We start from the raw sequence: 25,560 nt of genomic DNA, 5'->3' as shown, positions 1-25,560 counted from the left end.
AGCGTAACTTATGATAAACAAAAAGATCATAAAAATAAAGCTAAACTTTATAAACAAAGATAATAAAATAAAGCTTAACTTTAGACTCTCCCTTTTTTACAGAAATAGATATAGAATAGAAAGACATAAAACAATCCAAAATAATCAGAAAATGATGATAAAACTTTGTCTTTCAGAGAATATTTTGTATTCAAAATTTTACTAGCCGCTGAGCAGAGACATATATACTGATTCTTCTTCTTCTTCTTCCGGTAAGCGGCCACCGTCAACTGGTTGACTATTCTGCCACATTTTGGAGTGAGCGCATGAAATCATTTTTGAAATTTAATAAACAAAAAGAGAATGGGTGCAATTTAATATATATATAGGTGCAATTAAAAACATGGCATTTAAATCTAATGACGGAGCTGAGCCTTGAAGGATTCAGGACTCAGGGCGGAGACAGTAGAGTTGGGCAAGGTGTTCCACTCTCTGATTGTTCTAGGATAGAACGACTCCTTCCATACAGTTGTTTTACATGATGGTATTCTAAGTGCCTTTTCATTGTTATGTTTTATAGTGAAGAAGGGAAGAAAGACATTTATTATATAGAGGGCCCGAGAAGAATATGAATAGCTGCCTATACAGGACAACTTGTGGCCGTGCTGCTATCAACACAATGAATCATTGTGACGGAATAGAACTCTTCAGAGTCTTCTTCTTCTTCTTCCAGTAAGCGGCCACCGTCAACTGGTTGACTATCCTGCCACATTTTTAGAGTGTGCGCATGAAAACAATTTTAAATTTAATAACAAAAACAAAAACTGCATGGGTGAAATTTATATACAGGTGAAAATAAAAACATGTCATTTAATTTACTGACGGAGCTGAGCCTTGAAAGATTCAGGACTCGGGGCAGAGACCTGACAGTTGGGCAAGGTGTTCCACTCTCTGATTGTTCAGGATAGAACGACTCCTTCCGGACTGTTGTTTTGCATGATGGTATTCTGAATGCTTTTTCGTTGTTATTTCTGGAAGGACGTTCATTTAGTATCAGCTTATTTGATGTATCGATCTTCACATAGTTGTTATTAAGTTTATACATCATTATCAGTCTGCTCTGTTTTCTTCGTTCTTGTAGGGTAGTCCATTCTAGATGTTCAAGCATGTTACTAACAGATGAAGTGTTGTGATATCTGTTAGTTCATAATATAAGTTCCAAATGGAAACAATATTCTGGAATATTATTTCTACTGGAATAAATATCACAGTAAATGTTCCTAACGGAATAAATGGTATAGAATATTTGTTCCAACAGGAACATACATTATGACATTGTTTATAACAAAGTTTCCAGTGGAACTTCTGTTAGGCGGAACTAATATACGTTGACAACATAAGGCTCTGCTACTATCCACCTCCCCCTTTTTCTTTTATTACCCCCCTTTTATGTATAACTTGTATAGTGAATTCAAATTAAGACTACAAATACACATATCTATACACTGATTAGGAATGTGCATAAGTTAATTAGATGATAATTTGTAAATTGTATGCACTCCAATACCCCGTTCGTCTCCGCTCCCCATGGGTGATGTCAATGTGGTGATCACGTGACCTCGATAGCTGTGGCAGCCATGTTGGAAAAATGAGTTGTGTTGTGTCACAGACGAAAAAGAGAAAATTGAGACATAATTAACAAATATTTTAGATTGTAATCTTCAGATTTATCAGTCTCACACATATTTATGCTGATTTTATATATTAATATAGTTTTAAACGGTAAGATTTGTTGTAACTATGTGATTTTCGTTCTCGACTACAAACACATTGTTTTATGGAGATTTTTTTGTAGGTTCGTCACGTTTCTTGTCATTATACACTCAATTTTGTGATCTTATGACTAGCCATGAATAAGGTGACTTTGTTATCAATCTGATTTTCCCCATAAAAGAGCCGAATTTGTTCAAAGAGAAGATCAGGAAATGTGTCTATTGTTCATCCTGTTTCGCTTTGTTTTGGCCAACACAAAGAAATCCGAATCAGCTGTTCAAATGGCAGTGACCAGCTGGTGACTGTTGATTAAGCAATTAATGGTACATACTAAAATGATACATGAAATATTAGAGAAACAATGTGCATTTCTTAACCTGGAACTTTACTTTAAAAGGTGTTAAATTGGCATGATAGTACTATAAATTGGAATCATAAAAAGACAAAAAAACATGTATGATTTATATGAAACAAACAAATTGTTCATCAGAAGGGCTAATGGCAAAGCAATTAACATGCTATAGCCAATTTCGGGATGTAGAAATTAACCAGCATTATTTTGACATTAAAAGTTTGATACTCTACATTAACATTGAACATGTTGAACAGCTCAGCTGATTGTTTTATGTCAGTTGGTCAAATGTGACATAAGGCAAAAATAAGAAAGATATATGTAAAGGGTTTTGATTGCTTTAATGAAAATTTTATGAGAATTTATTTTTATGCCCCCGCCATAGCGGAAGGTGCATTAAGTTTTACCCTTGTCCGTACGTACTTCCCAAAGTTGGTTTCTGTTCTGTAACTTTAGTTTGCCTCAACCAAATGTTATGAAACTTATACAAAATGCTTATTACCACAAAACACAGATCAAGTTTGAATAATGGTGGTGTCACTTTAACTGTTTTAGAGTTATGCCCCTTTACAAATGGAAATTGCTGAATTTTTTGTTTCCGTTCTCCAACTTAAGTTAGCCTAAACCAAATGTTATAAAATTTATACACAATGCTTATTACCACAAAATACAGATCAAGTTTGAATTTTGGTGGTGTGACTTTTACCGCTCTTCAGTTGTGTCTTTATAACTTTATATGATATGCAAGCAGGGGCATCATCTGTGTCCCATGGACACATTCCCCATTTATTTAAAAATCTCCAACACATCAGTCATTGTCAGTAGGTGTAACAACAAACTTCTTGCATCAAAATGTTCATCAGAACATATAAAATAGTGTTAGACATGTTAGACATTCTTATTTTGTTCATTTGCAAATAGTAGATTAAGCCATATATATATGTATTACACTGGAACTGCAATCAATGAATGTACACAAAAATGACAAATATTTTCCAGATTAAGACTAAATTTTTTTCGACCTACCAATCTCAAAATAAAGATAAGTGGTATGATTGCCAATGAGATTACTTTCTGTCATAGATACAAGCAACTATTGGTCACCCTATTCTTGAAATCTGTTTTAGCCTTGTAATGATTAGGACCACCAAAACCACAAATATGGTCGTCTCTGTGGAAAGTTGGTGGTCCTGTATATTTGCAGAATACTTTTGCTGCTATTGTTTCCTTACATTCAGTAAATGTATAAATAAGATTAGGCCAATTTGCAAAACAACCTAAAAAAAGAGTTAAACTCCAACAAACTTTTAACTGCTGAATTTTTCGTTTCCGTTCTCTAACTTTTGTTTGCCACAACCAAATGTTATGAAACTTATAAACAATGCTTATTACCACAAACTCAGATCAAGTACAAATTTGGGTAGCGTCACTTTTACAGTTCTTGATTTATGTCCCTTTATAATGCTATATGCAAGCGGGGGCATCATCTGTGTCCCATGGACACATTCTCCATTTATTTATGCATACAACTGTTTTACTTCATGTACTAAATGTACCGACTTTTCATGGCTGCATAACATAGAGAAATAAAAATATTTACAAAAACAAAATAAAGTTTTTGTCTTGCCTAAATAAAGCCATAAAGGCAAGATTTAGCTGTGCTGTTTCCAGCAATGTCACCAGGGTCAACATGTATTGAGGTGATGACATGAACAAATATTTGGTAAATCAGTGAAATTTGTTATGCAGTTGTATAAGCATTTGCACATCTCATTTTCAAGCAGATTATTTGGCCCTACCCCTTCTGTCATCAATGGTCATGGTCAGTTGACTTTGAAACTTTTCTCTAGTTAAAAATGTTAAAGTTTGTGATTAGGTCAGTTAAAAGGGAAACACTTATGGTAAGTCAATGATGTTTTATATGCAGTTTTATAAGCATTGGCACATCTCATCTCCGTGGAAATTATAAGACTACATCCCCTCAAGGTTTCAATGACTTTGAAGCTTTTGCAGAGTTTACATGTTAAAATTTGTTATTTGGTCAGTTTAATGGGGAACCACTTATGATAAGTCCACAATATTTGGTATGCAGTTATATTAGCATTGGCACATTTCAAGGAGATTTTTTGACCCTGCACCTTCAGTCATGGTTCATTGACTTTAAATGTTTTGCATATTTTACTTTGTTTCTGCATTTGCAGTTTTTTTGGATAAGGGTATTTAAAACCAGTGTTCCAGCTAGGTCGTTTTCACAGGGTGATCCGCCCGCCCTTTCCTGAGTGCCGCCCTGTGTCCTTTTTCTGACGCCCAGTGCCCTTTTTCGTAAGTCCATACCTTTATTGCCGTAATATTTTGATGAAAATACAATTATTCTACCTGTCTTCATATTTATGACCAGTTTATGACCCTCAGCTAATTAACATTTACAGCAGGTGTAATAAGTTGTGACTACAGATAATCCGCTTATCGACATCAGATGGGTCATTAATCCGTTAATTAAACTTCATAATTGACCATTGTAATAATTTTTATAAGACCGCAAAAATTAAAAAAATTTAGGTCGTATATTGGTATCACGTTGTCGTCATCCGTCGTCGTCGTCAGCGTCGTCCGAAAACAGATGGTTTCCAGATAATAACTTTAGTATAAGTAAATAGAAATCAATAAAATTTTAACACAAGGTTTATAACCACTAAAGGAAGGTTGGGATTGATTTTGGGGGTTATGGTCCTAACTATTTAGGAATTAGGGGCCAAAAAAGGGCCCAAATAAGCATTTTTGTAGTTTCCAGACAATAACATGTGTTTAAGTGTATGAATCTCTCTGAAATTATACCACAAGTTTCCATACTACAAAGGGATGGTTAGGATTGACTTTGGGGGGTTATGGCTCAAACCATTTAGGAATTAGGGGCAAAAAAAGGGGAAAACCAAGGTTTTTTCTAGTTAAAGGACAATTGAGACAATATAAAAGCAGTGTAAGGGAGGTAATCCAAATCAATTTAAATAACAATGTTTGAGTACCTCCCTTGCACTGCTTGTAAATTATGAATTAAGAAATGATGATTGTCTGAGATACTGACCGAGACTTAAAATATTTTTTTTTGGGGGGGGGGGGGGAGTTAATATTCATCAGCATAGTGTATTGCACAAACACAAAAAAACAGGGTAAAATTATTTTTTTTGTGGGGGGGGGGGGGGGGGGGGTCAATTCGCATAGTGTATTGTACAAAAGCAAAAAATTGAATATAATTCAAATCATATAACCAATTTGAAGTTCTTTGAATACAGTTATTCTGTGTCAGAAACCTATTTTGTGTCAAAATTTATTACAATCCAAATTCAGACCTGTATCAAGCGTGAATATTGTGTCCATTTTGGCCCCAACTTTTCAGGGTTGGACATCTGCGGTCGTATCCAGCTGCGCTCAGCGAAGCAATTTATTCTCAATAAATTAAGTCAGTCAGCATTTCAATATTTCTCAAAAGATGACAATTTGCGTTTGATGTATCCGTAGACGTCTGTTGTTATGTCAAAGATTTTTTTTGTAAATTGATCTTTAAAACTAGTTTTAATCCAGAAGAAAGTAAAAACAATGCTTGACTATACCTTTCATTGAATATCTATATCCAAATTAAATTAATTAAAGCTGTAATCCATGATCACAATTTGACTGCTTTGTTTACATTTGTTGAAAGCCATGTGCTTTTTTGGCGGGAAAATTCGGAAAAACCCTTTAACAAAAAACAGTTACATTTCATTGTTATTTATAGACAGTAAGATTTTCATTTTGATTAACTCAATAACTGCTAAGATTATTTCGTTAAAAATGAATACTTTCTTGGGGTGAAACTGATAATACTTTAATACTCTACATCTAGGGGTGTGTAAAATGGAAAAAAAAGGGGTGATTTTTTTATATATAATATTACAAATATAAGTTTAACAGTCTGAAAAGACATGGTTACATGTAAATGGATTTTAATTCTGAAAAACTCAATGTGGTTTATTGTATTTCATTTATTATTTCTATCATAATCAGAAACACTGGGCTACATGTATAAGCCATTTCAAACATATACTATTGCCTTTATAAGATCATTAAAGACTATTTATTAGTATGTACATGTACCTGTAGTAAAAATACCCTGGTAGGGCCTTAAAATTTCTAAAAGACTGAGCTAGTAATATACGTCTTTGCATGGTCCCTTTAATATGTACTGTTACCCAAAATAAGGTTGATTTTCATGTAGCGTAAAAGTGACTTAACTAAGTGATCTGTTAACTTAAGTTATTGATATTGTGAACTGTGATGTGACAAAACGCAATAGATCTGCATGTTCTGAAATTGACCGAAGTCAGAATTTGATTCTTAAATTAATCAACTTCAAAAGCCTATATATGCTAGATAAAACAAGTTTCTTTAAAATATTACATTATAGGCACCGAAGTTTGCACATATTTGGAGATATTGTTAGAATACAATTATGTAGTGCATTTATTCTTTAAAAGCATTAGAAAAACTTTGGTTGCAGCATAGGTCCCAAAATCTTCTAAAACCAAAAGGTGCCAATGTTAATATTATAAACCTAGCCACAAAAAAATTCAAGATCAGGGATGGCAGTTCAAGTAAATTATGCTACATTTGTAAACATGTTAAGCACTGTTATAAATTATTAAAACAATTGGACCAAAACTAACGTCACAACACGAGATATACATAATTAATGGGTCATAATTTCATAATTTGAATTGTGAGTAACCAAAAGAAGTTATTTTGTATTAATATCAATATCACAACTACTTGTATCCAGTGATATTGTTGTCTTTTTGTCGAGCCTTCGACTTTTGTCGAAAAAGCGAGACATAGCGATCCTACATTCCGTCGGCGTCGTCGGCGGCGGCGTCCACAAATATTCACTCTGTGGTTAAAGTTTTTGAAATTTTAATAACTTTCTTAAACTATACTGGATTTCTACCAAACTTGGACAGAAGCTTGTTTATGATCATAAGATAGTATCCAGAAGTAAATTTTGTTAAAAAAAAATTCCTGTTTTTCCGTATTTTACTTATAAATGGACTTAGTTTTTCTGCCAGGAAACATTACATTCACTCTGTGGTTAAAGTTTTTAAAATTTTAATAACTTTCTCAAACTATCCTGGATTTCTACCAAACTTGGACAGAAGCTTGTTTATGATCATAAGATAGTATCCAGAAGTAAATTTTGTTAAAAAAAAATTCCTGTTTTTCCGTATTTTACTTATAAATGGACTTAGTTTTTCTGCCAGGAAACATTACATTCACTCTGTGGTTAAAGTTTTTAAAATTTTAATAACTTTCTCAAACTATCCTGGATTTCTACCAAACTTGGACAGAAGCTTGTTTATGATCATAAGATAGTATCCAGAAGTAAATTTCGAAAAAAAAAAATCCTGTTTTTCCGTATTTTTCTTATAAATGGACTTAGTTTTTCTGCCAGGAAACATTACATTCACTCTGTGGTTAAAGTTTTAAAAATTTTAATAACTTTCTTAAACAATCCTGGATTTGTACCAAACATGGACAGAAGTTTGTTTATGATCAAAAGCTAGTATCTAGAAGGAATTTTTTATTAAAATTTTGTACTTGTTTATCCATATTTTACTTATAAATGGACTTAGTTTTTCTTCCAGTTAACATTACATACAGTCTGCAGTTAAATTTTTTAAAACTTTTATTAGATTCATAAACTATCCTGGATTTTTTACCAAACTTGGACAGAAGCTTCTTACAATAAAAAAATTGTATCGAGAGGAATATTTTTATTAAATCTTTTCCTCATCTCATTTTTGTTGAGCCTGCGATTAACAGCAAAAGTAGGCGAGACACTGGGTTCCGCGGAACCCTTACGAATTTTTTTCAAAACTACCTCTTCCGTTTTTTTTGGGGAAAAATGCATAATTTTTATTGAAATTGGGAAGTTGGTTTAATTTATTTTAAACACATCTCCGATTTATTGCTAAACTTTACTGTCTTTTTTGCACAGTTTTATCACTTGTATTTTGATTGTCAGACATTTTAAACCTGAAAGGTACTTTTTGGGGAGGGGAAAGAGACGGAAACAATGATGGTACTTAATGCATTGAAAACCACGTGTTACAAACACCGTGATGATTCTGATCAGAAACCTGGATCTCAAAAGCGCTTTCATAATATCAAAATAATAGCATGAATACGAAATTTACATTCATTAATACCACGAATACCAATGCCATCACTTTTGGGAAAAATGAAAAACTTATTGGGAGGAATTTTAAGCCATTTTTTTAGTAATTGGGAATTTTCTCTAGGGGAAAAAGCTGAATTTCAGATGTAATGTTTGAGGCAAACAATATCACTGGTATATGCAAAATTTGTAGTATTTTGCCCTAGTCTAAAAAAAATTTAAAGATATAAGGGCCAATTTTAGCACTTCCCAAAATCTAATCCTTTATCAGATATAGAAGAAAAAATAAATGTCCCAATTTTATTTGTATGCAACAATAAGTAAATTTTTAGATTGTCCTGGCACTACTTACCACAATGTATTCAATGATTGGTGTATGTTTAAAACAACTTGTTTTCCATTTGTTTGATGTGTTTGATTTTGCCATTTGATAAAGGATTTCTGTTTTGAATTTTCCTTGGAATTCGATATTTTTGTTATTTTACTTTTTTTTTTTAATTTTATAATTTTTTATCTGTTTTAAATTAGAAAAAAATTATTTATCTTATAAAAAAATGTTATACTAAATTTTCTAATTTCAATGGTTGATGCATTAACATAATTTAGTTTGGTTTGCTAACAAATAACATGTCAAGGTAACAAACATGTTGAACTTTTGACCTCATACTTTAATTGTGCATTACATAATTTCCAATGGACATGTTTAATGTTATGTCATGTTGGATTATCTCCCCTATACTATATACATGTAACTAGAAAAGGCCTTGGGCATTATCTGTATATACATAACAGTCTTTCCAATTACAAATAAACAATAAATGACTACAGAGTCATATGATATACAGATTATACAGATTAAAGATATTTCATTGGTGTTTTTCATGTTTACATAAAACATTATTTGTCTAAATTGATTTGTTTAGAAGTTTGGTGGTTTATTGATTGACAGGTGTTAGGTATGTACACAAAATACAATGTAATTATAATGTCTACATTTGTAGTTGTAAAATGTTGTGCACTTTAAATTATAAAGTGGTTTACCATAAACATGATAATTATATTACATATGTATGTTTTCAATGATTTTTATGGGATAGTTCTCCATGCATATTTTATAAACACCTGCTGGTAACTATAAATGTACATTGATATTTTTTTAAATGTATAAATCTTTTGAGTACACACGTAAAATACTATTCTGTCAAAGAAAACTTACATTTTGATACAAATTTCAGTCATGTTACAGTATCTGCATCTTTACTGAATGGCTAGGAGTACCAAATATTTTACCTCCCTTGTGAGATATTCATTAATATTTTGTACATGAATATGGCAAATGTCACAGAGTTACTAGGTTTGAGATCAAAATAAGGTTAATGATACATGTTAGTTTTTTCTGGAGAAGAAATAATACAGAGACATATTTCTTCATTTAATTACATTTGACCATGCCCTCTCAAGCCTCCATAACATTTTCTTAAACTCTGTTGAACAGGTGATCCACTGAGTGACTGTTCAATGGCCCACTTTGAAAAGTTAAAATGTATTTGTAGTGTTGTGTAGTTCAGTCTGGCTTTCGTCATTGTTCATCAATTAGTACAGTGAACAAGTAGCAAAATAACCTGTTACAATTCTATTCAATGTTTTATTGAAGTCTCATCTCTCAACAAGTACAATAGGTGTTTATACATTGTAAAACAATACTTAATAAAATGAGAGCCATTCTATACAGAATTATAAGAGACTATTAAAATGCATAGATATAATACATTAAACAATTAGAAATAAAGTACTATTTACAATATATAAAATTTCTACTTCATCTTAAAATCAAATAACAGGTTTTGGCACACACACGTATCATATTTACATCTGAGAATAAAAACACTAACTTTTGGTTATCATCAAAAGTATTAAAATTTTCATTAAAAGTTTCAGCAATATAATATAAATGGTTTCTAAAATCGTCATACAGAGGACATCTTGATAAAACATGCGCTTCCTCTTCAATAAAATCATCACATATATGGCACACTATGTTTTCTAAAACAAGATTTTTGTATCTCCAAGTTTCAATCCTCAGTGGGGCTACACTGCATCTAAATTTGGCAAAAACACTTCTGTGACTGAAAGGCAAAGCTATTTTACAGTATTCTTTGGGCTCAAAATTTTCTTAAAACAATTTGTACGTTCGTAGATTATTGCTATCTCTACCCATATAGATTTAATGTAAAACAGCATGCCGATTCTCGACATGTTTATCGTGTAATTTTGACATAAAAAGTTTTACAACATAATTAGTGTCCATATTTTCAGGACACAGTAAATGGCTTAAATTCAGTTCACAGAAGGTTTTCCTTTCTAAAAAGTTCCAGTTTTTAACACACTTATGCTTAATACTCATATTATTAGCCCACTTGCGAGCATCATTGTACAAGTTAACTGTATTTACCGACAAAACTTACAAAATCTACTACTGCTACAAAATAAACATGATAAAGGTTGTCACAACAAGCAATATTGTGAGGAGTTCCTAATTTAAACACTAGCTATATATGCATGTAAATGATATATACTTTGTTTTACTCATTAATGTTTTTCTTTTTGTATCTTCAGATCAATATCAAAATCTGTTCAAGAATCATAATCAGTTGGAGCACCAAACATTTGTTACCCTTGTTACATCAGCACACACTATTTGATGTTGATGTAATGTTGAATATTGTCCCTGATTTGCAGATAAGCAATGAGCATGGGGCAGAAGGTTTCTGGAGGCATCAAAACAGGAACCAATCGGGAATCAAACTATAAGGCATTGTGTAAAGAGAACATGGTGTATAATCCTGACTACCAAAAGCCTAGCAGGCTAGACATGTTACTCGACATGCCACCACCGCCAAAGGAAGTCCAGGTGGCTCATTCCTGGAATCCTGACGATAGATCTCTTAATATATTTGTGAAAGAAGATGACAAGTTAACATTTCACCGACATCCTGTTGCACAGAGTACTGACTGTATCAGGGGTAAAGTTGGCTACACTCGTGGACTCCATGTTTGGGAGATAGTTTGGAGCACAAGACAAAGAGGAACTCATGCAGTTGTTGGTGTAGCCACAGCAGAATCCCCATTACATTGTGTAGGATATCAGTCTTTGGTAGGGAGTAACTCTGAATCATGGGGTTGGGATTTAGGAAGAAACAAACTGTATCATGATGGAAAAAATAATCCTATAGGACTAACTTATCCTAGTCTTTTGAATTCAGATGAAAATTTTGTTGTTCCAGATAGTTTTCTTGTGGTTTTAGATATGGACGAAGGCACTTTAAGCTTTGTGGTAGATGGACAATATTTAGGTGTTGCATATCGTAATTTGAAAGGCAAAAAACTTTATCCAGTTGTTAGTGCCGTTTGGGGACATTGTGAAATTACTATGAATTATATAGGTGGACTTGACCGTAAGTATTATATACATGTAAAAGTTAACTTTGAATGATATTGTAAATTATTATTAGTACAGTACAACTAGTTTTACTGTTACATGTGCAAAAAAAAAATAATGACTTTTCTAGAATATGCATGCACATACAATACTTGTACATGTATGTTGAATTTGGAAACACACAATAGAAAATCTGTGCAATGCAGCTACTAACAGGATAATCACCAGCTTGAGCAAGGAGATAAAGGCAGCACATAATATGGAAAGCAGTGTTAAAATATACTTGGTACAACAAGAAGCTTACTTAAATATATTAGATTGCCACGACTATTATTTGAAACTGACATGTACACTGAAGAAAAAAATTATCAACACTCCTGACAAAATTATATGTATAACACAGTGCAGCATTAGATGACATACTTTCATTTAATTTAGTTGAAATCAGCAGTACATTTGTTGTATAGGATACATTTTTTTCAGCATCAAGGAAGAATAAAGATATTTACTATATACTTTATTGAAGTGATTAGTCACATTTAATTGCTTACATCCGTTGCTATTTGGATTTATTGTCTCATTAGCAAAAATACCACATATACATCTCCTTATTTTATATCAAATTCAAAACAAAGACACATAAATTGTAGAAGATATATAGTATACATGTTCATTGAGATAAGAAAAATGCACAAAAAATATCTAAAGTTCAACATTAGTTTTTTCAACAATAGACAATTATTGAAGCTGTGAATTTGAAGTTAAGATCTAATATACATGTATATCAACACATGCAGTGAATAGTAGATAAGATAGTCTGATACATATATAACATATACAAGTTAAGAAATTTACAATGAATGATAGAATTGCTCAATTGAAGTGACTGATCTAACAGTTCATAAGATCACATAGCATTAACTGCACAATTGTTTATTTATTCAATTAACATTGTTTCTTTTCTTTTTCAGCTGAACCTCTTCCTTTAATGGACATTTGTCGTAGACAGATTAGACAGCAACTAGGCAAAAATAGACTGCATGAGATACACAAACTTCCATTACCAAATACCATCAAAAATTATTTGTTGTATCAGTCATAGCGATTGGTCACATGTGTTGGCCATTATCATTGGTCAACAAATTTTTCTCATTTCTTTGTGTGTCACATTCATAACTGTTGTGCATCATACCTCATTGCTGATGTGTAGAAGGGAGGTAATTCTGCCAGAGTCAAAGGGAGATTACTTGTAAGAATGTTTGTGTGCAATGGTGCTTCTTTGGTGATGATATTTTTAGTAGATTATTCATACCATTTGTAAATCAGAAAATTCACAGAAGAACATGTAGATTCTGTGTTTGAGTGATCATTCAGATATAGATACATTTTAAAGGTGTTCTGACTGAAATTTTTATGTCAGTGAATTAAATACTATTTTAGTACATTCAATTTTTAAGAAAATTTTGTTATTTTCACTATTGCTTTTAGAGTTAAAAGTCACATTATAAACTGTTTTTATGAACTGTTAACATTTTTATGGATTACTATGAGCTAATTTTTAGAATGATTGAGTCCTCTTTCAACTTTAACATGTTAAAAAGTAATGGTTAATTTTGTATTTTACATGTATATTCTTATAAGACAACTGTTAAAGCTTTGTCTTTGAAGTGCTACATTTATTTGAACATTTACAATTTTTCTTTGCAATTTTTTTTATAATGTTTTGTAAAATATTGTAAATTAGAAAAATAGTTATTTGTCGGTCACTTTTGGTCACCCTTCTAACATTATTGTGTGTTTCGTAGTTAAGAGTCAAATTATTGATTAGCTTATAAATGAAGTACATTAAGTTGTTAAAACTTTCAGTATTTTGCTAAAAATGTGAAAGGGAAAAAGTACAATGTACAAGTTTATTAAAAAAGTAATATGTGTAAAGAACATTTTTTTGAAGATTTTAACATGTACTGAATGATAAGTGAATTTTCAAAACCAATAAATCAGGGTCCTTGGAGTTAAGGAATGTCTTTAAACCATGTGTTAGTGCACTTATACATTAATAAAACCAATTAGTGCTTAATGATTTTAGGACAACAATTAAATGATCAATACATGATAGAAATTTCATAAACTACAAGATGAATGGATTGAATTGATGCAAAGTACAGCAACAAGTTTTGAAAAGATATTTTTTTCACACTGGAAATGCATTTTGTGTAGTCAAAACCACCTACAGTATAATTGAATCAAGATTTATTCAATTCTTTAAAGATTTTAATGGGGAAAATTCAATTGCATGCCAATAGTTTATTGGAAGTGCTTCCCCCATACATGTAGTAATTTCTGGATTTGCCTGATTTGGTAAAAATTTCAATTATGCTTTTGCATGTATATACATGTATGCCTTTAAATGTATGTTTGGCTAACAAAATTGACAGTCTTGTTATAGACAGTATAGTGAAAAAAGACACAATCCTTTAAGATGTTTATTTTAGTGAGGAATATGATATAACTAAGGAATAAAGTATATGAGTGTTTTAAGATTTCCTATGTATACCTTCTTTGATTTCTATGTGCTCAAGAATGCCTACCCTTAAGTTTAACAATTGTACTGTTTAAAAACAACTGTCAAACCCTTCTTATTGATGTAAAAAGACAAAACAGATACTTATCTTCCCCCATCTCATTTTATTATCATAAAACCCCAATCACTGATGATTTTTATTTTCCCTTTATTGATGCTCCCTAATAGTTATAAGTGAATTTTTTCTGTGAACATTCTTTAAAAATTTCAGAGACACCTAATTGTACAATGAACAGTTTTGTTGCATTTTGTACAATTTGTATAGTTCATATAAATAGTCGAAAATTTAAATGTTAGTTTAATAATCATTGTTGTATTTTTAATGCTATTTTATTCTCTATTATTTCAGATGTGAATATATAGGTTTCTTATTTTCTAATTGGTACATTTTTTAGATAAATTATATTGCTCTAATTTTTTACCCTGCTTGCTAAATTAATGTTACTTTAGTGTACATGTACAAAGATTTTTGTGATAGCTTCGTAAATTGAGTTGCGTCCCTTTGGATGTTTGGTTTATGTGTGATACATTTTTAAAGTATTCCTTATATTATAAACTTAATTTGTATATAATGGTTAAAAGCCAGATTGCTTTGTTATTTATTGATAAATGACCTAGTCAGGGAACTTGTATGATAAAAATGCCTTTTGACTATAAACTTTTATACATGTAAGTAACGCTGACAACATACTGGCTTATCAGTATTGGAAATATGCCAGAAGAGGTCCTTAGTTCAAGGGTCATGATGTCTCTTACATGCACCTCTGAAACTTTTCCTATTTTCAAGCTATTAGAGTCATGTTCTTTTACTTTACTTGAATGTGACTTGATATCCAAAGAGTAACTACAATGTTTGTCAAATTGGAATTGATAATTCTGCCATTTCTCTTTAAAAGATGCAGCCACTTGATACTTTTTCACAAGATAGTGCTGTATGTTGTACATGTGAAGTATTGCATGGATGCATGTAAAAAATCATATGTATAAACTGTGAAAGAAACATTACATGAATACATGCAATGTTATTTGAGTACATGTCAAGTACTTCATATATATATATGAAATGTGAAGTATTACATGAATACATGTGAAGCATTACATGAATACATGTGAAGCAATACATGTGAAGTATTACATGAATACATGTGAAGCAATACATGTGAAGTATTACATGAATACATGGGAAGCATAACATGAATACCTGTAGTGTACTCCATATACAATGTGAAGTATTACATGAATACATGGGAAGCAATACATGTGAAGTATTACATGAATACATGTGAAGTATTGCATGAATACATGTGAAGTATTACATGAATACATGTGAAGCATTACATGAATACATGCAGTGTTATAGGAGTACATGTCATAAAATGTAAAGTATTACATGAATACATGTGAAGCATTACTAAGTATTTCTAGAATACATCTGCAGTAATACTTGAAATCATTGCTGGACATTGTTTTTCATTAAGCATTACTATCAGGGGATGCAGAATACTTAACTGAGTGTTACTTTTAGAAATAGGCTCCTTATCTCATAACAGGAATAAACATATCTCCCATAAATGTTGAGACGTTTGATGATTTTCACCTTAAAATATAATGTAAAATATCAGTTATCACACCTTTCAGGAAACATTTTATAATTACGAATCCTTGTAAGTACCTTCACTTTTTGTCAACTTTTATAGCAGAAAAACTTTTGAAGAACTCCTGCTCATCATGAAAAGGATAACATTGGTTCTGAAACTATATATTGACATCATTCAATCATGAAGTCCAAGGGCCTTTTATACTGGTTTGCTGCAACTCAGTAATACAGTTAGGTATAAATGATATATTATTTGTTACTGAAAAATAGAATCATTTTAAAGGCCATATTTACACAAATCAACTGTCACATGCAAAATAATAGAGGAATAAGGTAATGTGGTTGGTTGGAGGAGGGAGGGGGCAAATCTGCTAACCATTCATATTTATTGCCAGCTTAATTAGGAATTCTCTGATATACAGTTACACATTTTAGAGTATCAGTCATGAAGACTTAGACTAAGAAAAAGCTTACATTTTATTAATTAGAATTTGTATCTTCTAACAATACTTGTATCACAGATGTTTTTTAATAGACATTACTGGGGTATATACATAATTTATAAAGGTCAGCAGTGCAAACATAGACTCCTATACATTGTAAAGAATTATTAACATGTTTATTGCTATGCTTTGAATGTTTATGACTTAAATTATACTGTATTGATCAGATAGGTGCCTATAGAATCTTAAAAGGGGCACCTGTAAACTAATTTTATCTGTTTGGAGCCTGTTCTATCATCTAATTTATGATTCTTACATGGAATATTTACTTGAACAATTTTTGGGCATTCAAGATAGTTGTTAGTGAATTAAGAGAGAAATTGAGAAGGCATTTATTTTGACCAATATAATGACAAAGAGTGTTGCAAATAAAATCTACACATATCTTTAATATGTATGGTTCAGATTTTTGAAGATTTTGATGATTTATTTTGACCAATAAAAGAAGAAAAAGGTAAACCTACTCAGGTCTGTGTAATGACCAAGATCTTAAATGTTATATTTTATATATCCTAGATATCAGGTTGTTTAAATTTAATGAAGTCAGTATTTTTATATGTAAAATTGTAGATCTCTTTTGTGTTTACATTGAATGATTTTAAATTGTTGCCTGGATATTATATATACAGGAATCAATTTGGTATTTTCCTAACCATTATTTGCAAAATTATATATACTTGTCACATCAGTTTTTTAAGTACATCTAGAAGTTATATGTAAAGATTTCTCCAATAATTGAATCTGATTGACAATGACTTGAACAGATAAACATCTTTGATTATCTATTGACCCAAAAGTCAGTAGAGAAGTCAAATTACCATGGGCTGGTGCAGTAATGGTCACTGCACACATGTGTAATGATGCAGATGACCTCATGATATTATTTTATTTAGTTGAGTAACCATTGAACCTATACCCCTAAAATATCGGTAAAATTTATGTTGTGATAGTTGGGTTTAAGTTGTATATCCTATGGATGGAGAGAACTTTCACAGCAAAGCCCCTTAACATTTTTCAAATGAACATGCATGTGGTATTTGTGAACAGTATACAATGGTTTAAAAAGAATGTTAATACATTCACAGCTATTGAAAAACTGTGTTGTTTGTAGAGTACCATATCTTTAATTTGTCTATTGTTTGATAAACAAAAATGGTGTTCATGTTTTCTTTCGTCTAGATATAGATATGCAAAAATGTAATATAATATTTGAAAAAAAAGCCTGAAAAAACTTACAGCTTTAAAAAGGCCGTACTTTGTCCTGGATGGAGAGTTGTCTCATTGGCACTCATACCACATCTTCTTATATCTATAGATCATAAGATGTTTAACAATCCGTTGCAATTATTCAAATTGTTTTTGTTATGAATGAAACTGCCCACATTTTTTGTAAGCATGCAGAATGTTTACAGCCTTTTCATGAACAAGGGACACATTATATACTTGTAACAATCAATATCATGAAAATAGGAAGTTACCAAATCTTAAATCAACAGAAAAGATCTGAAGCTTAAAATAAAATATTTGACTTCAATCTGTATGTTTTTTAGATTGATTTGTAATGTTGAGGAAAATATTGATTCAGTTTTAGCTGCTTATGAATATAAGACATGCATTTTCTACAAGAGTTTTTTTTTTAATAATTCATGTAAAGAAATTTTAAAAGATTGAGGCAATGAAAAATAATTGTGTTTTAGTAATAGTTCACATTTTATATTTAATTTACTGGTCTTGGTCAGCTTCAAAGCTATGCTGGTTGATGGTCAGTTGCTTAAAGGTTACAAGCAGTCAAGAATTAATTGACTGAACAATTTATTAATTATATGTGATTTTAAAAGATATTTGATAAAGACAATAAGATGAACTTTTATGGATATTTATTCAGTTTTCCATGGAATTTTTTAAGCATTTTTGGAACACTGAATATATTCATCACCTTTTATATGTTTGAGCTATATTTAGAATCCACTTTTAATTTTGCATGTGACATTAATGTGGTCTCTATTTTTGGTTCACTGGTAAAGTCTATATTTTAATGATTTATTTTAAGCAATCAAATTTTAAGATGTAGTATTTTAAATATTATTTATTGTATACATGGAGTAAATGTGTTATGAAAGCTAAAAAAATCATGAATTCATGTCACATTTGTGTATTATTAAAAATTTGAAACATTGGTAATTGTTGTCTCTATATTGTATTACTGTGGATTCGTTATTATTTGTAGGATTCTAATTTTCGTGGATTTTTCTCGTGGGAAAAGGTTAACCACAGATTTTAAATACATGTGTTCTATAGGCTTGTATGCAGGTTTTTGCAAAACAACAAAATCCATTATCCATCAAAATACAAGTTTTCTTCAATCCGAGAAAATTGGTACCTGAAGACATAAATGAATCCACAGTATTAAAGATAATGATGGCCTGTGGTACAGATACAGGTGGAATTTCTTTCTGGATGTTGATCACCTTTCATCTTTAACTTGAAGAATACAGCACCGACGTAATATCAACATACTGAAGACTATAACAGCAAATTACTGTAAATTCAGAAATTAATGCGATGTTTTTATTATTGCGAAAAATGCGACAGGGTTATAATCGCAATAATTTAAACTCACATTTTGAAATTTTTTATATGAAATAAACAGGATTTTTCTCAATATCGCAAAAATTAAAACCGCATTTTAGTCTAAAATGACAAAATCGCAATAATAAATGCACGCAATAATTTCTGAATTTACAGTAATACTGTCTTTATTTGCCAAAAAATATTATTACTAAATGCAGAAACAATTGATACAAACATAGACAATAGACAACTATGGAGCACTTCAAAATATTTGCAAGAATGGCACACATAAAATAATGAATATGGCACAGCAATAAATTGAGATGGATTAGAGGTTAAGGGGAGGGTTAGCACATGTTTAACCAAGCCACATTGTTAATATTGCCTCTTCCTAGTCATGTAAATCAGTAGTTGTCATTGGTTGCTGTATGTCATATTTTGATTGTGGTTAATTGTTTTTGTTTTAAATTAGATCATTGGTAAGCATACAAAACGGTGTGTTTTGCTCATTGTTGAAGGCTGTAAGAAGATCTTTAGTTGCTTAAAGGCACTTGTTTTGGACTGATGGATAGTTGACTTATTGGTAATCATACCACTTCTTATCTTTACCGCCTCAGTCTCTCATGGAAGCATAATTGCCACAAGTGCTGTATGTTGGATGATTTGGATCCCCAGATGGGTCAAACCACAGACCTATAATTTGGTATTTGTTGCTTCTCCACTAAGCAAGCAGCAGTTAGAAGTAAGAGCAGAGTTTGGAATGAAGTGTCCAGGTTGGGCAACATATCTTCCTGGGGTCTTCTTTATGAACTAGAATGTTAAAATCCTGCTCAGCCTGTTGGTCTGTTACAAAACAGGGTTTATATTCATATCACGTGTTCATGTCCTGAATGCATTTAATTTTCCACTGGATATTAAACAGCCCTCCATCCATCTATCTCCTCACTTTTATGCAAATCAATTTTGATAAACAAAAGTAAAGAAGTGCACATAAGGAAAGATTTATATATTTACATTAAGTCTGATATAGAATTTAAGGAAGCTCTAATAATAGTTCCTTAGAAAAATTGAAGGAAATTTTTATGGGAAAACATACATATCCTCACAGATTTGTAATTCAGTTTAATGTGATTGAATGGCATACAAGGCACAATTAGGTTAATATCATACCCGCATTCTGAAGGAAGGGGGTAAAGTATATCTATGTTTTCCCATAAAAATTTCCTTAAATTCTATATCAGACTTAATGTAAACCTGCTATATTGTGTAATGTGTTTTCAGAATCGTGGTTCCTCAACTCACTGTTAATTGAATACTTCCATTTTTTTTACACATCACAGTCATGTATGAAATTTTCGTCAGATGTTTCAAGGGAACAACAAATATGAGGTTCTGAAAATTTCTCAAAAATCCTGCTTTATGTCAACATGCTATACTGAGTGATTTCATATCTATCAACTTCCTGTAAACTTAATACTTAAAGCAGGGGGTATTATCAGTGAACAATAGCTTGCTGTTCTACCTATGTGTTTGAAAATAACTTTTCATTTCTGTGTCTAACAACCACTCATGTATAATCAAGATCATCTAATTTTCATCAATCTTTTAGACCTTAGTAGGAAACTGATTCAGAAACCCTTTCCATGTACTTTACTTTGTATTGACCCTGTGTTTTATATTTAAGAATATTTAAGAATTATCACAATGTCTCCAACTAAACAAATAGGCAAATCTGCAGGCAGATTTTGCTATTTGATAAGAAATTTCTGTTCCACTGCAACACCAGTCCAGCAGCTCACAGTAAAATCTGATAGTAAGAAACCTCAAGACTGAAAACAAGCATAGTAAACTGACAACCTAATTAACCGCATGACTTTAATAATCAGATGACAAGTACTACAAATACTGAAAATCCTGCATAAAAATAGACATACTAATTCAATTCAATCAAGGACTCATAATGTTGTGGTTGTGTTCTTATCATAAAAATAATAAGATGTGGTATGATTGCCAATGAGACAACTTTCCACAAGAGACCAAATGACACAGACATTAACAACTATAGGTCACTGCACGGCCTTCAACAACGAGTAAAACCCATACCGCATAGTCAGCTATAAAAGGCCCCGAAATGACAAATGTAAAACAATTCATACGATAAAACTAACGGCCTGATCTATGAACAATATAATGAACGAAAAACAAATATGATATACAGCAACAAACGACAACCACTGAATTACAGGCTCCTGACATATTTATATTGCTGATAAGGCATAAATAATTTAATGTTGCAGCGAGTCAATTGGGACAATCCCCCTTTAGAAATTTTTTATTGTGAAATATTTAAAATAGTTAAATGAGAATAAATAATAAATAACAGAAAATTTTGACATTTTATTAAGCAATATACTGTTTAGACATCTAGTTACAATGTAAATTACAGGTTTTCCATTTTGTATGCACTGTGATTGCACTTAAAATTCAGTTTACACTAGTAAACTTTTTTTTTTAGATCAGGTGTCGTATGAAGAAATCAGAAGTAAAACTTCAGTCATAGTTTTTCCAGTTTTATAATCATGGATTTATAAATGACACCAGTATGTATCTTGTTCCAGACGTAGTATATAGTCCTTCATGATAATGTGTCAATTTCCCAGGGTGCATTATCATCCAACCTTTTCTTGTGTTGACAACACTACAGTTGTACCGTATAAATCTACTTCCACCTCCCTGTAAATGAGAAACAGCCACAAATGTATTATCAGTCATTCCTTAATTAATTACTTATAAAAATTTTAAAGACGAATAAAGTACCTGAGGCATTTAATTTGGTGTGCAGCTGCATCTTAAAGACACCTACCATATGGCACAGGACAAATATATCATAGTTCAGTGGATTGGTTCAACTTTTAAGAACATCATTCATTATATCGAAGTTTTATTAATATCTACAGTGTTTTTTGGGGTAAAGATTGCATTCATGCAGTCAAAATTTTCCAAACTTTATCATTTCTTTTTAGATAAAAAAAACGTAGTGCATTCAGCACAACAATCTATACATCCTATCCATGAAATCAAGAAATTATCAATTAAATATATGCTCAGATATTTCAGTTACAAAATGATGTATAAATATAAGTGTATAACCATATTACAAAATTTGTGCAGTGTCCATGAATCTAGTATCTTCTCTAAAAATATCAATGATGTCATTGTTAGAGTAATATTTAAAATTAGAGTTATCTACCTTGGTCTATAATTATTGTTGAATTAACTACAATATTATCTCCAATAAATAGTTTTACCTTCAAATGCTTCCTACAATGTGATTGTTCAATGTTTAGTTCCCACGGAAAAATCGGAGCTATCTTTTATCCTTCAGTGCTTACAAGCACTTTGATCTTTTTTTAGTATTTGGGGTGTAAATGGCTGTTTTGGCCTGATGTACAGTGTAGTATTTTTGGTACATGTAATTTTCTGTACGTATCATTGGTGTACAGATGAGTCATGGGGAGAGTGACAGTCTCCCACAAAAAATAGGTAACTATGACCTATATCTTATGATTTATCGATCTCAATGAGTTCAGATCTTAGATATATTTAAGTAAATTACAACTGACAGTGTACATCTTGGTGAAAGGATGGATCTTGGTTGTAAAAAAATATTTATTTACAGTAGGTCACTCTGACCTTTTTTTTCTAAGTTATATTGACTATGTATATTAAGTTTAACATTATTTCTTTGATAAAGATTGATCATGGTCCTTTTGTCACAGTCTCATTAATGAATACACCAAATCTGTTTATTACCGTATATAATATTTTAAGCAGTGTAGATCTAGATTACTTTTCCTTTTTCATATACCATTATATATTAAGTCATGCATTTAAAAAAAATGACCATCTCAAAACAATTTTATTGCCTTTCTCAAGCAAATCAAATGTTTAAAAATTTCCATTTTTAAAATTTTTTGGACTAGATAGCTGCCTAGACAATTCTATAACTGCATGGTCTTCACAAATCATGACAATAGGTTAAAAAATAAAAAGAAGAGAAACACAAATTTTTGAGGCCTAGCCTAGTAAGATATATATTATTTTTTTTGTTCCTTACAACATAGTCTATTCCTTGTCTGTTAAGTCCTATGTTAATAGTGTATGTTGATTCATCATTATGAGGTTCTAGGTGGTCCTGTTCTCCAGGACGATATCTCACCACAAAGTTCATTAGAGCATAGGTATCCTGAAACAAAACACACCATTTGTTAAACTTACTCTAATGGTATTGATAGGAAGGACATAAAATAAATATATTTTATTACACAATAATCCTACAAAAAAATTATTAAAATATTAAAAATAATGTAAAACAAATGACTAATGTATACTTTTTCAGTACTCAATCATCATTGGACCTTTTCCAAAAATTAGTCTACTGATAAATAAACTAGACAAATACCATTGTGTTTAAATTTTGAACTAATGAAATTGCAAAATTTGTAAAAAAAAAATTGATACTATAATCACACAATAATTTGAAAGTCCTAAAACAGTGTTTTAGTTATAACACTAAATAAGCATTTTGGTGGAGAGTTGTCTCATTGGCAATCATACCACATCTTCTTATTTCTATATTCTGAAGGAATTGCATATGTAATTCATTGCTATAATACTACCTACCTGCTGTAACATTAACTTTAGATGGGTTTAATTAGGCCGTTAGTTTTCTCGTTTGAATTATTTTACATTTGTCATTTGGGGGCCTTTTATAGCTGACTATGGGGTATGGGTTTTGCTCATTGTTGAAGGTTGTACAGTGATCTAAAATTGTTAATTTCTGTGTCATTTGGTCTCTTGTGGAGAGTTGTCTCATTGGAAATAATATACCACATCTTCTTATTTTTATATTTACACTTATCTGAGAGTCAAAGCAATGATCTGTTACTGAATAAGTTTGGAACTTCAATCTTATTATTAATTGGGTTAAAATATTAATTTCAAGATGTGGTTACCATGAACAACTGAAGGCCCAAACCCATAACCTGTTGAGGCATCAAGGTTTTTATTCTCTATAACTTATATTTGGAAGCATTTTCCATTTCCTAGGGCCACAGCTACCACAAAAATCACAATTGCAACAAATTCAAATTTAATCTTCAACTTCTGGTATATTCCAAAAATGTAGCAAATTGATTCACTCATTACAGATCAGGGGCACATCTGTGCCTGTATTGCCCACCTGGTGAAAAAAATGGCCAGTTTGTTCATTAGGACTTTTGGATGCACATTCTACAGTTATTCTTTATGTTGCTGACCAGTTTTGCAATTAACATATTTAACTTAGCTCCTATAGGTATTTAGATAATAGTCAAAACTGCTAAAATCAGTAAAAACTAAAATTTCAGGGGCAATAACTCCAAAATAGGACAGATTTTTCTAAAATTTTCAGGACATATCTTGGTGTGCTGACCATTCAGTTCTTTGTCTAAGTTTTAGAGATCTTATTCCCTGTTTTTTTTTGTGTTTTTTTTTAGACATGATAGCCATTTTGGTTTATCAATCTGGACGAAAGTTACAAACTTTATATTTATAGATGCAGCAACGAAGTTTGGTTTTAATCCATTGAGCAGTTTCAGATGAGAAGACTTGTAAAGAAAAGTTTAATGGATGTCTGATTCTAATTGATGGCTTATACATAAAGCCCAGAGCACAGATAGTTTAAAACAATTTTCTATGTCCAAGGGCTACACATTCTGCAAAACTTGCTCAACTGGAACAAAACTCATGCATGATCTAGAACTTCTTAATCAACATTTTACATCAACTCTGTAATCAATTGATTCAGGCTTTACAGAAAAATGTTTTGGTTGGACACTAAAATTTTGAAGAAATTCCAAGGTGCAGGGGCCACAACTTGCAAACTTGTGATAATAGAAAGTTCATGTGTCAATTTAACACATTATAGAATGAGCAGAATAGTGTTAAAACTTCATTAGAATTGGTGAAAGGATAATCAAGTAATTAAGGGACATATGAAAAATTGTCGTTTTTTTTATTATTAAAGTCCCATTTTTCTACAATTCCTTATACATTGTAGTTATATGCATAAGACTTTAAAATCAATGAAGATACAAAAATTTGTTGCAATTTATCTATAAATCTTCATTATAAAAAGAATCAGATCCATTGACAATTTGATTACTTAAGTAGCCCCTTTAGCTATTAAGAAAGTCTATTTCTAATCTTTATACAAGAAAAGAGAAAAATTCTTTGCATCTTAAATCTGCTTTCCTGACCTTAAATGTCTCCTGACCATAAATAAATTATACCTCTGCCATTCCTGGAAACACCTTATCCTTTAAAGGTTGGACATAAGTTTGGAGAAAATTTAAATACCTCTTCCATTCCTGGAAACACCTTAATTGTTAAAGGTTGGACATAAGTTTGGAGAAAATTTAAAAATTGTTCATCAAATCCGATCTGTCTCATATGTATATCTACTGTTGGGACATTTTCATAACCTCCTACTCGGACATCCTGAAACCAAAAAATAAATA

At 31.2% G+C, this 25,560-nt stretch overlaps 2 protein-coding genes across 2 annotated transcripts in view; one reads left to right on the top strand and one right to left on the bottom strand.

Annotated features, from left to right (window-relative positions):
• The first annotated feature begins 1,605 nt into the window (after window positions 1-1,605).
• On the top strand, window positions 1,606-18,605 carry LOC127719444 (SPRY domain-containing SOCS box protein 1-like). The gene is made up of 3 exons (XM_052225540.1): window positions 1,606-1,761; window positions 10,926-11,764; window positions 12,720-18,605. Exons 2-3 carry the CDS (start codon window positions 11,056-11,058, stop codon window positions 12,848-12,850), a joined length of 840 nt encoding a protein of 279 aa, XP_052081500.1. The 5' UTR covers window positions 1,606-1,761; window positions 10,926-11,055; the 3' UTR covers window positions 12,851-18,605.
• A 2,779-nt stretch (window positions 18,606-21,384) lies between these two features.
• LOC127719443 (procollagen-lysine,2-oxoglutarate 5-dioxygenase 1-like) overlaps window positions 21,385-25,560 on the bottom strand; it is a 40,004-nt gene continuing 35,828 nt past the window's right edge. Inside the window, exons 12-14 of the mRNA XM_052225539.1 lie at window positions 25,400-25,540; window positions 23,118-23,246; window positions 21,385-21,733 (exon numbers count right to left, since the gene is read on the bottom strand). Of these exons, the coding sequence (XP_052081499.1) occupies window positions 21,578-21,733; window positions 23,118-23,246; window positions 25,400-25,540 (426 nt within the window). The 3' untranslated portion in view covers window positions 21,385-21,577. The remainder of the gene's footprint in view (window positions 21,734-23,117; window positions 23,247-25,399; window positions 25,541-25,560) is intronic.

Source organism: Mytilus californianus, unplaced genomic scaffold (genome assembly GCF_021869535.1).
Source record: "Mytilus californianus isolate M0D057914Y unplaced genomic scaffold, xbMytCali1.0.p SCAF_11, whole genome shotgun sequence".
In the NCBI taxonomy this organism is placed as follows: domain Eukaryota; kingdom Metazoa; phylum Mollusca; class Bivalvia; order Mytilida; family Mytilidae; genus Mytilus; species Mytilus californianus.
The sequence above is the reverse complement of the archived record's forward strand: the minus strand, read 5'-3'. Positions and strand labels throughout refer to the sequence as shown.

Excerpts from the sequence above, each read along its gene's own strand:
- LOC127719444 (XM_052225540.1), top strand. The coding sequence starts at position 11,056 with ATGAGCATGGGGCAGAAGGTTTCTGGAGGCATCAAAACAGGAACCAAT. Across the intron at positions 11,765-12,719 it reads TTATATAGGTGGACTTGACC|CTGAACCTCTTCCTTTAATG; the intron begins GTAAGTATTATA and ends TTTCTTTTTCAG.